The 14,287-nt window shown below is 39.7% G+C and overlaps 1 protein-coding gene across 3 annotated transcripts in view; it reads right to left on the reverse strand.

Moving 5' to 3' along the window:
- Window positions 1-3,285: 3,285 nt before the first annotated feature.
- Window positions 3,286-14,287, reverse strand: part of cadpsa (Ca2+-dependent activator protein for secretion a) — a 126,500-nt gene continuing 115,498 nt past the window's right edge. For all 3 annotated transcript variants that reach the window (XM_058631681.1, XM_058631680.1, XM_058631679.1), the window contains 2 exons: window positions 5,995-6,099; window positions 3,286-3,459 (listed from right to left, as the gene is read on the reverse strand). In XM_058631681.1, coding sequence (XP_058487664.1) covers window positions 3,286-3,459; window positions 5,995-6,099 — 279 coding nt within the window. The remainder of the gene's footprint in view (window positions 3,460-5,994; window positions 6,100-14,287) is intronic.

Genomic DNA, 14,287 nt, shown 5'->3' on the forward strand with positions numbered 1-14,287 from the left:
AGAGAACACACATGCAAGCAAGTAAGTAAGTAAGTTTATCCCTCTACATGATGTACTGTACAACTGAAACTTTTCCTATTGTTTGCAGAAAAGTAAAATACTAACATCTGCAGCAGTAAGACCAATAAATGAGGCAAGAAATCTTTTTCCACATTAGCTGTTCACCTTTATTTCAATGTTCTTGCCCTGAGTGGGTTTTCCTAGAAGGCAGAAGCATGATGAACCCACCAGTGACTTCACACATGGAGCAAAAACACTTTGGGGAGTGAATACTGGGGACATGCAGTACTCGCATACAGGACGACACGTGGCTACAGGAATGCAGTATTGAACACAGTCGACAGAGGGAAAGAACGGGTAAACTTCACTTCCCATCATCCGTTATAAAAAAATGTGGAGTAGCCCCATCATACATCATTAAATAAAGAAAAGGGGACATACAGGAACAAATGTATAATTTCAAGCAAACTGATTTAAACAAACGATCACCGAAATGACGCCGAACTATGAGTGTATTGCTAAAATGTATACTAAACAAAATGACTAAAGGAAAGTGTCAAAGGTGTTGATGTGGAAGTCAAAAGGAACACGGTACGGAAAAGCTGGACCACAGCAAGTCAGTGTTCTTCAACAACAAACCAAAGCATGTGTCTGATCTGCAGTGACACAGATCTGCAGTGACCCAGCATCACTTTCTTTGTAAAGATCAATGTCGCTCTCTCACTTTCCAATGGAAGAAGTTTTTAATTCGGCAAACACACATACGCATACGTTCCTCACACACATTTTTACACAATCCCGTGTTTCATGCAAATCATCTCGGTGTGCTTACAGGTTAATAAAAACGATTTAAGTGTGTCATGTGGCTCCTAAATGTCTAACTAAGTGCACTCACTTGTCACAATATAACAGAATAGTCTGATGTCACTGACATGTTCCTTAATTACTATAGTTTTAGTGGATTCAAAAATAAATCAGCTGTTCAGTTGTCCATCCATCTGTCCAAAATGTAGTGAGATATGCTCATAGGGTTCTCTTCATTAGGTTCATCAAAGTCTCATTCCTTTTTAATGTCAATGACCTCAGGAGTTTTTTTTTTTTTCTTCATTTAGGCTGATGTACTAGTTTTATTTCCTTTCCTGTGTTTTAATGTTACTGTACAGCACTCTGGTCAACCATGTTGTTTTTAAAAACTTTATGAGTGAAATTAGATTGGACCTGACTGGATGTGGCTCTGATTTTTAATATTGTCAACTGAAGTAAAGTGATTACAATCATCACTGATGAAATGCAGCAGTGTCAGTGTTGTTTATTTTGTAATTTCTTCCTTTTTTTTTGTTTGCCGTCAGAGCAGAAAATCAAGCCTTGTGTAATGATGTGCTTCCTCGTCTGTTTTCGCTCTCTTTCTTGGACATTTTTCTCTTATTACTCTTTTCCATTGTTGCTGTTGCCAAACCAGACCAAACCATATTATTTTACTATATATTATTCATTCTATTATTTGTTCTGTGTGATTTCAACTGTGTATGATTTACCCTACAGGTACTTTTGGGAGACAAACTTTCAAAAAAAAAGTTCCAGCAGATGTCCCACTTATGCCAACATCAGGTTAATTCACTCTTACACAATCAGGACAATGACTCCTTCCTTGTGACAACTGAAGGCTGATCGTTGTGGCAACTAAAATATTACTAACAACATTTTTCAATAAGTCAAATCTGACAAATTGAATTTCTTACATTTCTTATTTTTCAGTTTTTAAAAGTTGTGAGTAACCACATAGAAACTGTTTTGATATTTGCGCAGTCGACACATCAAAGTATTCTAGAGAGAGTTACTCTTCTTATATAATAACGCTGTTATGTATCAAATTACTTTTTTAATAGTAGTCATTTTGTAACTTCCCAACAAATCATTGATGTCGTGCGTATCACAGTGAACTCCATTGGACTCACTAATTCAGAAACCATGAAGCCTTTCCTGTCACATCATCACTAAGCACAGTATTTTAAATGAGCCCTATTTTTGGTTGGGATATGAGGCAAAACCATTACACTGAAAGTGATATGAGACCATTGTTTTTAAGCCTTTACATCAACTGCAACATACAGTGACTGCACACAAAGACACATTCAGAGACTTGTTCATTCCGTTGGAAACAAAATGGTCATCCATATTGCTTAAGAACATTCACAAGCACATTTGGAAACACAATACTTCGTTGATGTTTTAGTTTAAACCCTGTGTGTTTTTTAGGGGGGGTGTTCAGTCTGACATTAACCCATCAGTTCTAGCTCCATTTGACATTTTGGATCTATCACAACATGACTTCAACAGTGATAATTTGATCATGCATTTGTTGGCAGGCTTACAAATAAACAGACATTGTTTCTTTTTTTTTTTTCTACATTTCACCATTTCACTTTGAACCAAAGTACAGTGGCCTGTACATTTCCGACTGTGAAAGAGAAATCTCAGCGATAAGCACATAAAAAGCTCTCGAACAAAGACTGGAGACATTCTGGGTTGCACAACAAAACGATATAACAGAATATTTCTCATGCCTCCTAAAGACAAATCTACCGTAGATACAATCACCTGCATTTTTAAATAATCTTCTTTGTAAGGCTGCTATGCATGGTGAGTCTTCCTGGTTGCACTTGTGCTGCTCTGAAACACCACAGACTTGTATTTGCCTCTGTTGTAGTTTCACAAAACTTACTTCTCTCAGAAATTGATTGATTTAAAGCAACACTTTGCAACATATTTGTTACCCTAAGATACGTTAAGATAACAGCTTCAAACGTATGATGAGTCACCTTGAGACATGTTTGGTGAACGGGTAGAAACACAAGAAAGGAGTACATAACTTCATGAAGGTCAGCGACCCAAAGTTAAGGACTCGGGTCCAGCAAGTTCCAGCAAGAGTAATGCTGAACTGAGGTCAGTTGAAAAAAGTCATTAAACGTATGTTTTTATTGTGGCATGTTTGCTACAGTAACGGAACAGCCAGCAAATGTTACATAGTGTTGCTTTAAGATACTATCACTATCCTTCAGTTCTTGGCTGTTTTGACTTTTACCTTTGAGCTCTTACCTTACAAAATGCATTATTTGTCTTTAGAACTTTCAACGGGATGGAACAATTAAAGCAAACAATGGACGGACCAAGTTGAATGTTAGGCCAGTTTTTTTTTTTTTTTTTTTTTTACCTGGAAAGGCTACATGAGTTCTCACCACTCACCCTCTGAAAAACTATATCCTTAAATATTTCAGTCTCAGAGATTCAGTTGTCGTTGTCCTCTTCATCGCTGTCCCTCATGGAAATGCCTTGCATCCCTCCTTCCCTCACTGAGGCAGTGGCTTCTTCCAGTGTCAGCCGGTTTCTCACTGTTTCATACATCTTGCTATTCAATGTGGAGTCCAGCACTCCTTGAAGGCGGAAGTCACGGTACTTTTTCTATCACAAAGAAAAGAATCAGAGGTAGTTTGTAAGTAATGCTTTTAGATGTTTTTTTAAAAGAACTGGGTTTTTTTACACACATATATACAAATAGATGTTCTTATTTGCTCTTTGACTCGACTGCAAGTGGTAAATGAAAATCAAGATTAATACTTTAGTTTTAATACATTATTAGTCTAATAAAAGAAATCCCTGCACTTAATTTTCACCATTGCTGTTTCTTGTATGAAGTCATTTCTGTAACCAAGCAACCAAGTGTAGATGGGAAAATCTGCTTCCTGTTTACACTAACATTCACATGTGGAATGTTTGTGAATGGTGATGTGATTGTGTTTTCAGGTGTGTTGGTATAGACTCGTTGATAAAAAAGCATTTGGACAGACATCATTTTAATTTTAATATACCAAAATTCGATAGTCCATTGAGTAAGGGTCATGGTCTCATGATGATATGCAATATAAAGCATGGTGGTGCGCTACTACACAAACAGTTCCACCTCACCATTGGTCCAAGGAAAATAAATCCCAGCACTTAACCCTTGAACACCGAGCGTATCACAGACAACATTTTTGCCCAAGCGCATTTGCATTACTGCAATTATGTGACGGTCTGTGCTATCAGAAAAATTCAAGCAGTTTCTGAAAGCTGAGAGGTCGCAAGTCAAAACCAATATGTGGTTATTACGCTGTTGCAGGAAGCATCTTTGTCACCAGAGTGGAGAGAGTTGGAAAAAATGCCTGTATTGTGCATAGTTTAAATTTTTTGGCCTGTTTTGGACATTGAGACAAACAAATGTTAATGTTAAGTGCTTTTTCTAAATAAAACTTTTTCTTCATTTTAAATGGTTAACACACTATTTTAACATTCAGCAAATTGTAAATAACTGCCAGATATTGAATGTAATTCTGGAAAAAATGGGCAAAAGCACTTACTCACAGGACATTTTCTGACCCTTTTATGGTTAAAATAAGCAAAAAAAAGTCATTTTGAGACATTTATTTGATATGTAGCTGGTGTGGATTTAAAAAAAAACTTTGAAATAAAAACATGTAGGTAGGACAGGAACAGGACAGTGATCCACTATGCTGCCTCTCCTAATGCAGTTATGTACAGATCCTTCATAGATGAACATATTGCGTATGCATATGTGGTTGTCAGCTTTGTGTCCTCATACTACATATTTTATACTTGGCAGCAATCTTTAGGATGATGTGAAGACGTTCATCAACAGAATATTTGTAACGGTTAATTGACATGACCTGTCATGAGTCATCATCATGCCTTGCCATTATCACCTAGCCTTGGATCACTAACATATAACACATTCAACTACATCAATATAGGTCACGTCCCATACTGCTGAAAGATGGAAGGATTTTTTTTCTCTCCATGAAGCGTTGCTGAATCACAGATGAAGGTTAACCTAAGTGGAGTAATTACAGCAGTGAGTGGTGACAATAAAAGTCAGCGGGTACTGAAATTCAATGACTGAATGAACACGTTTGATTTCATGATTTTAGAATGTGGTCAAAAAAGTCATGTTTCAGTTATGTTTATGAGGATAATACTGTCTACTTCTTGTCCCTCACTTCAAAGTCAGTATTTCCCTTACTGTTCATTAGGGGGATGGGCTGCCCAACCCTCCAAAAAAACATGTTATTAATGGCCTTTGGGTGCATCTATTGTATATCTGTTCAGCATAAGTTTAGTTCTGCAGTAAAATATGTTGCCCTTTGTAGACACATAGAAAAGGAGTAGAGAGAATATAACTAGAGTAAATGGTAAATTTGGAGCATTGCATGCAATGAATGTGTCTTACAACTAAAGATGGACAAACATCCCAAAAAAGATAAAAAAGGAAGAAGAAGAAAACGGATCAGTTCATATGGACAGCAGCCACTCCTTTTGGCTGCTCTACTACAAATCTGCATACAGTTCACTTTGATAGAAATAGTGCTACTCCAGCACTAGCTACAACTGCATATGGTGCAAAGAAACCTAAAAAAAAGGAAAGGGTCAGTTTAAGAAAAATAAAGTAATTGCATTTGCTAATCTGTTGGGGCTCGGGACAGAGACATCCATTAAAAAAACAAAACAAACAGTTGTGCTTTAACAACTTACAACTAAGAACTACTTTTTTTAAGCAATCCTGGTTACTGCAGCTTCAAGCTGTCTTGGCGTTAACTTGTTGACCAAATTGTGAAATATGACTTTAACTTTATTAAGGAATTACACTCTTTATTGTGGAATGATTGTGTTAATTTGGTTCAATTGAATGCGATTAGATTTGAGGCAATACGGTTCTTTGTGTAGTGTTTGAGAAACTATGAGGAAGGAACACATTTATATCTATACAGTATAAATACATCAAAGTATTTGTATCTTTTACTTTTACAACTGACTACTGTTTTGGATCAGATTTTTCTTACGACTCAAGTTGTTATTTTCTTGTTTCTTAAGAATACAGGTGTAGCAGCAGCTTACAAAGAGCATTCTGCACTCAGTTGAGACTGTGGTTAAGACCTTTCTCACCTTGACAATCCTGATGAGAATCTTCAGCTGATAAAGGTGGAGCTGAAGGTCCATTCGATCAGTCAGCCATGTTCCTAGGAGGTTCATGGTGCTGGTGTACCATTGCTGTAACACACACAAACACATAATACATTATATAACTCAATCTGACAGTTCAAAACAAACACCTTTAGAAATGTAATGCAACTGCAAATATAGTCATATATAGTATCAATCAATGACTTTCTCTTGGTGCTATACAGCTTCCAGAGAAAGTAAGTGATGTCATCCTTGCAGCGAGTCATCATGACATGACGTTTCTTGTGGATCTAAGGGGGAACCTAGAGCTGACAAACATACCCTTGCCAGAAAATGCCTCTAAACTGAGGGTAATCATGTGTCGGTCAAACAGCCTCATCAGGACATTAGCAGCTGAGACATGGCATGGAGCAGAACTGGCTGGGATCAACATGCAGGAAACAGTTTCTGCTCTTGTCATGCGAGGCTCCATCACAGTCCCACAGGCTAGAGATATATTTAATTTTGGTTTGTGCACCCAGGGAATATCCAGCAGCTAATGAGACATTTGTTGATGTGGATCCTAATGAAGACTTCGGAGGTCTTGGCACATTAATAACCTTGTGTCTCTTGAGTGTTTCAATGACAGGAATGTACAGTAAAAATGTATTTCCCATGGTGGTCTGTGGAACATTGACAGTTTATCGTACATGAACAAACTCAAAGCACAACAAAGAACATTAGTGTCATTAGTGTCATCTTTCAAAGTGCAAGATAGACCAAAAGGAGTGGATAATCAGAAATCTGTATTTTAATGCAGCAAAGCTCTGGTTCTGAGCAATATTGTTTCCTGCTGTGCAAAAATAAAAAAGGAAACAATATACCTATATTTCACAAAGTTAGCTTATGGATAACGCAAAATAAATAATCATAAAACAAGGCTAAGATGCAACAGACATAATTCAGAGAAAGACCTGATACCAATGGCGACTTCCTGGAGACACAGAGAGCTCAGAGCACAGTGGCTGTGCAGAAAGCCGAAAGGCTGCAGATGTTTCTCTGTGGGCCCAGGCTGTTGCCAGTCTAATTGATGGATAATGATGAGTGCAGGTTGATACTAATAGAAGCCGACTGTGTTTCAACAGTCAGGGTCACAGCAGAGGCAATGGTAGAGGAAAAAGAGGGAGTTGCGCTTATTTATAAGAGGATGTCAGGGTTTTTTCTTTATCATAATGATAGAATAAGTGCAAGCTGTCATTAAGAGCTGAAAACACATCCATTCATAGGTTTTGTCATCTTTCTTCTGTTAGAGTAGAGTCTGTGGAGGAAACATAGATTCACTTTTAGAGAGATTAGGAAACAATGACAAACTTAAGCAACCCGCTTTTTCTTGTAATGACATAAAACAAAGAGATTCCAAAGAGAGGAGAAGCCAAAGAAGCAGCATGGCCTCACAAGTTTTACTTTTCTGAAAACCATTTTTCTCCAGAGAGCAATTTTGAATAATAATCCAGAGATGGTTATCATTGTCCTCATATCCTTATTTCTGCAGAGGCCATATGAGAAGGAAGAGAGCCGATACCTTACATGTAGGTCAAACTCACTAAATGGAATATTGGGTAGAAGAGAAGATGGCTGTGTCGAGGCAGAGCTGGGGTGAATCAGTGAGGCGACCTGGTGCCAGCAGCGTCCTATCTGTCGCTGTGTGCCTGTGAAGGCTTCGGTGTGGCAGCAGGCCTGTGATCTCGCCCCGAGTACAACCCCCCACCGAGAGGCCAGGCCTGGAGTGACTGATCCACTGACTGGCTGCTCTCCCGCTATCCATCATCCGCTCCTCCTTCACTTCCACGTCCATAATTTTTAAGACTTTACACCGTGCCACACGGCTCCCATCTGCAGCCATTTTTTTGCAGCAGCCATTTTGTGCCCTGTTCTGCTTTACTCCTCTTCATTTTACCAAAAAAAAAAGATTCTTGACAGTTATGTCACAAGTCTTCTTCCTGCCATGACTGGCATTTTGGAGGTCTGTCAGGGACATCTTGTGTACACATAATGCCTGTGATTTTCATCAACTTTAAGATCTTTTTAATGCCAGTTTGAATGTAATACAAGTTTCAATGAAAGCGAGTGCTGACCACATTTCAGAAACGGTTCAAATTTAAACTCTTGAGAAGACACAAGCTGAGGATGGAAATTGTGAATTGTAATTTTGGACTAAATTAATCAAATTTAACCAACTTCTTAAAAAATGTACATCCTTTTGAAAATAATTAGCATGGCTGAGAAAATCTAAATTTAAATGTGCATTTTAATGTATATTACTCATTGCAATATGATTTAAATTATGCTTTCTCATCTAAAGGAACCATTTCATACATTTCACTCTGCAACCACCGACAAGCCAGGCCAACAGACTGCAACAATGATGTCCCTATGCTTTTTTTTAAATTAATTTGATTAATTATGAATATGTGGATTAGGCCAATTGGACACTACAGAGAGAATGTCTCTATGTGGACCTGCGATGGACTGACCATGGATAGAATTGGCACCAGCTACCCTCATGTGGAGGATAAAGACGTAAACGATGAATGAATGAATGAATGAATGAAATGATTTGTTTTTTTATTTAAAAAAAATAATTTCACAGTGGCGGGTAGTGGAAGGGTCATTGCCGCATGCTATAGTGTGCACTTTATACACGGCAAGATGCATCTGTCTGCTGAGAACAAAACCCAAAAAATGTCACGAAAAAACACAAAAAACAACAAACATAATCACTCTTGATCTTGTGATCAAGAGCGATTATTTAATTCCTGATACTTTCATTATTCTCAAGTTGTCTTGGAGAAAGTAATCATGGAGATGCTTTCATGCAGACGTGACATGTGCTTGAAACTGCATGCACAATCATCTGCACAGCTGTTCATTCTCCAGCTGTTTTACTGTACTATATAACCCATGTGCTACAGTGGTCTTACTGTCATTACAAAATAGAAATGTGAGACCCTGGTTGTAGTGGTTTCAGCTTCATTTTGGTAGGGGTTTCTGTGCATATCATCTTGTTGCAGAAGAATATGTTTAGGTGTCATTGAATGTATCCAGTAAGAATCAGTGGTCTCATGGTTTTCTTAGGTCCATCTTTGTGAAAAACCTGTAGAGGTGATCAGTTGTCAGTTGAAAGAATCAAAAGGGCAACAAACATCTACATGGGAATGATGGCCATTTCTGTCCCTTGATATGTTTAAATGTGTCACACAATGGTGTGTAAATCAGGCTTTATTATTCAATTTATTCAACAATCATTTATTGTGTTTATTGGTGCTCATCTGTAGATTCAAGAAATGTCATTTTTTTGTTTTAAATTAATCTTTCTCTCACTCACAAACCTGGACAAATGCTGTTGTCTGTCAAGTGTGTTCATGCAATGCCTTTGAGTTTCTTAAACTCAAAATTTACAAAAATAACACAACGTCCCACAACAGACTGCATTGCATCATAGCTAACATTGGTTTTTCACTTGAATGCATTTTACAACATGTCTCTTTATGTGAACATTTCTTAGGTTTTTTGCTCATTGAACTGAGTTTTATACCCTGATCTGTTTTCATTCCTAACACGAAGGCTGGTTGTTTCTTTAGCTCTGACTCAATCCATGTTTCCCTCCAAATGGTACACTTTACACCATTACTGGAGCGATCTTTTCACCTTCTCTGACAGGCACTTCAGATTGACACTGTCTGCTTGAAAATAACCACATGCAAAAGCCACAGTTTCACATCAACCCCCCTCAGGAAGTGCTGGTCCTTCGGTCTAGGATCAAGACATTGCGGCATCTGCACGTTGATAAAGTTGAAAGCTACCCCGACACTTGCTGAGCTCATCAAATGAACAGTAACGGCCCCTCTTGCTTTGTTCCTCTTGGCTGGACCCAACAAAAGAAAATTATCAGAACAGACGAATATACCCGAGCTCTCTTTTTAAGCTGCATGGGGATCAGCAGGGGGCTAGCACTTGCTGACAGCCAAAACAAGCGTAACATGGCTCTGAATACATAATGCCATAACCCGACAGGGATCAAATCTGTGACATTCTAACGAGTTCCATCTGAAGGAAGTGCCTCTGTTTCTTCAGCCGGGTTATCTCTGTGTGTGTGTGTGTCTGTGTGTGTGTGTGTGTGTGTGTGTGTTTTATCACCTTGCAACATGGTGATGAACCCCTACCTATACACAGACACCATGCACATTCCACACTGTGCGATGCACACACTTCCCACATACACACATCTGTTGGTCCATCCCCCTTCGGGTGAGAGCTGGGAGACAGAGCGACCTCCTGCCCCCATCTGACACCAACCCACCCATCCCACCAGACCCCCCACTCCCCCACTCACTACCAACCCCACGACTACACACACACATGCACAGGCACACACATAAACCTTGCCTGGAAGTCAACATTCACACCAAAGTCTTCACATGGTGCTTAGCAGGGGGGCTTGCCACCAGCAGGATTTGATGCAAAAAATGGCACACCTCCCATTCTCCCCCCTCCCCACCAACCTACTCACCTCTTTCATGACCCTTTTGCATATATTTGCTGTGGAGTGTCATGAAAAGGAACTGGCCTTTTTTCAAATTTGATGGATAAACAACACAGAAACGTTCACGAGAAAATGTAATGTCCCTCTATAAGCAGACACATTTACTTCACTGTGAGAGCAAAATGTGCATTAAGACGAATAAATGCAGCTTCTTGGGACTAAACGACAGTGGGTTGAATATAGCTTTATCTTATATTCCATTCCAAACTGTTTAATCCTTGGTTTAAAAGGTTTTTCATCAGTGCTAATTAGTTTAATCGTCATTAACTTCAGGACCTCAGCCTCCAACTGGCATAAGGGGGAACTTCAGACCCAGATTATCAGGCTAATGTCTCTGATCTACTGTATTTTTGCCAGCTCTAAGCTGAAATTCAGTTATTTACTATTGACTGTGTGTGGTTAAGGTACTGACAGTTAAATATATCAAATAAAGGAGTGGTGACCAATAATAGGGGCCGTGCAATGATCAAAACCAAGCTCCCCTTAGCAGGACCACAAACACTGAGTGTGAGAGCAGAACTTTGCTGATTTCAGAATCAACTCCAGTTCTCTTCAAGTATAGGAGCACAGAAAATAGTCCTTTGGATCAGTTTTAAGAGAGCAGTAGAACTTTGAGTAATAAACGTCTGGGGACTTAATACTCTGAATTTAAAAGACAATGCTGTTAATTAAAGGTTGGATTAAGACACCATAAAAGTGCATGTGAGTGAAAGGGGGAACACACACACACACATACACACTCACACAACCAAAACCCCTGACAAGCCGACCGATTTGTTAGGTCAGAGGCCTCTCTTTGTGGGGCCGCTCAGGAGCTTTTGTGCTGTTGAGAGGCAGGAATGTATGAGCTGAGGAGAGGCCTCACCACAGGAGGTACATGGGGATTACAAGCAACCTGGGACTCTGCCTCTTTCTGCCTCTGCTACTGCTGCCTCTGTGTGTGTGTGTCTGTGTATGTGTGTGCTACATCCATACAGCCACGCATTCAATAAATAAAGACCATTTTCAGATCAAAATGAGCTGCCTCCAGACGATTGTTTCGGCTCTTTATAAGAAGTTATCTGCTTCCCGACAAACACACATGGCGATTTAGGTGCACTGTGTATGCAATTATTGGTTTAAACAGGAAGCAGTTATTCCCCTCAATATTTGTTTACGTAGTTTCAGAAAGTGTTACTTGTTAAAAAAAACAGCAACAATGGGGCAAAGTCAGAACAGAGATTTTTTTTGAGCCAAAACTATAGACAAATCACGTCTGATTGGATAACTTAATTTAAAACTCGGGCACCAAAACTCTGACTCCCCAACTTTGTCAAATTAAGTTTTTTAACTGAAAAAATAAAGTTGTATTGATTGAGCTCTTAACTTTCTGACAGGAAATGTGTGTAAAATTGCCTAAGCAACACTGGATTAATTAAATAATGAGCAGATTAATTAAATAATAATTAATTGACTAAGGACCCATATACACACAAGTTTAGTTTTGTATGGTTTTGGCTTTTTATTCACACAGACCTGGCATTTTGGGAGCCCTAAAACACTATACTTGGAAAACATAGAAGTATCAAAATTCCACCCTTGCGTTTGTGTGTATACAATATGCAAGGTTAGGAAAACGATGATGTCATGGCCTCTTTTGCTCTTGCATTTGCTGCCAGTATCTTTGACGCCATTGTTTTCTTCTTGTGGTTGGAGTTTGTTTGCTCTATTGTCTTATGTTAACTTTTATTTCCGTGTTTATGGAAAACTTTTTAAGAAAAAAAGAAGAAAGCAAAAGATCGTGTGGGGAAATTTCTTAGTGCATATGGCCTAACTGATGTAATTCTAAGTCAAACTCCCGCCCGCAGAAGAGGGTAGAGAGACGTGTGCCTCACATTATGAAAGCAATTCTCTGTGAAAAGTAGATGGTTCTCTCTCTTTCTCTCTCTCTCTGTTGAGACCCAGCTGTGTCTGCACCAAACAGGAGATATGAAATGATGTTTGCTGGTGCAGCGACGCTAATGCCAAGTGACAGGATTCCCTGTGAAGGAGAGGTAAGGCTGCTGAGTATCATAAAGCAGCAACATGCTAACACTGCTATAACATAAGGAAACACATCAAGAGCGCCTTAGTGGTGCTGTAAAGCATTATGCGGTTTGGACAAAGAGTTTGTCTAATCCTACCTGCTCTGCTTTCGAGTACACTGCCGGCTTATTCTAGTACTGCTCACCAAATCAGCAGAGAGGCCCAATGACTGTGATCATTTATTACAATGACAGAATCCTATGCCGATACTAGAGGATCATGGGAATTCTGCAATTTTGGCAAAAGTTCTGGTTACATGGGACATCCTGCATTCATCTTCTGGCCCTCATCATAACCATTATCAATGGTTTGTGGTGAACATTACTTTTTACAACAAGACTCAATATATTTCTCACTTCATCAATGGAATCAAATTAAAGATTGATCAAAAAAGGGGCCACAATGGCATCATCACTGAGCTCCACTGTGTTGTTGTTTTAGACTTGTTCATGCTTTTGGTGCATTTGTGACGTCACGATTCAAGCATGTGTGATGGAAGAACGCACTACAGGGAAGAATAACCACCAGCAACAGCAATGGTGTTAATCGCCTTTTTAGCCGGTTTACTCTGGTTAAAAAATCCCAGCTATAACCTCTAATTTTAGTGTGAAATAGGATTCTCTCTCTTTCTCTCTTTATGTCTCTCTGTGTTCTTTAAAGGGTGTGTATATGCTACAGCAGGAGGAAGGGGTAGCTGCGTTATAAAAGTTTTGGGTTCAACAAGCATGTAGCTCAAAAGCGTTCTGATTGTGCCTGAGCACAGATGGGGCAGCAACAAAAACAGGCTCAGTGGGCATTCGGGCCGGACAGCTGGCTAAGGACGGGCTCCTGAGGAACAGGATGGCAGGCGACCCCAGAAAGGTAAATGTTTATCTCAGGTCTGGGTCTCTTTTCAGGACGGCAATCTAGGTCTCTTACGAAACAACCATCTCCTTCTACCAGTAAGTGTCAGTTCAATGAACATGAGAGACTAAATAAGGAGCAACTTTATGAAAACACTGTGGTTTCGTGAAGGGATGGGGTTATATTTGGGGCGGTGGGGGCAGGGGGCTGGGGGCTCATGTTGTGAGGAACTAAACAGTTGGAATTGGGTAAACATACAATGAGCAACAGAAAGGCTCTGTGGTGGACAATAAAAAAAAGAGAAAAAGCCGCCAGCTTCAGGCCCTGAGAAAAGTGAGCCATTCTCCTTACAAAGAGCTGCTTAGGGTTGGATTGAGGGAAGGAAAAAAGAGGGCTAAAACACTTGTGGGCTCAGGGAACTCTATAGGGGGAGTGAAAATGGAATAAGCCAGCAAGCACTTGAGGGCCCCGCCGAGCACCTGAATGGGATAGAGGGGTGGAGCGTCAGAGGGGGGTCTGGAGAAGGTGAATGGGCTTCTTTTTGGGTCCAATTTGTCTCTTTTCACCCCGCTCGCCCAGCTCCGGCTCTGACAGATGTACAAAGAGGGAGCGGCACTGGGCCACTCATCCACGTACGCCCATGAGCAGCTGTCACTTTTGTCAGACAAGTTAATCAAACAAATGCCACCGAACCTCGCATTTTAACAAGGAGGGGGCAAAGGGAGAAGGAAGGGGGCTGTAAAAGGGTGATAGAGACCCTTGGGATGACATGTGTGTCTTCAATCA

This window comes from Solea solea, chromosome 6 (assembly GCF_958295425.1).
Source record: "Solea solea chromosome 6, fSolSol10.1, whole genome shotgun sequence".
Lineage (NCBI taxonomy): Eukaryota > Metazoa > Chordata > Actinopteri > Pleuronectiformes > Soleidae > Solea > Solea solea.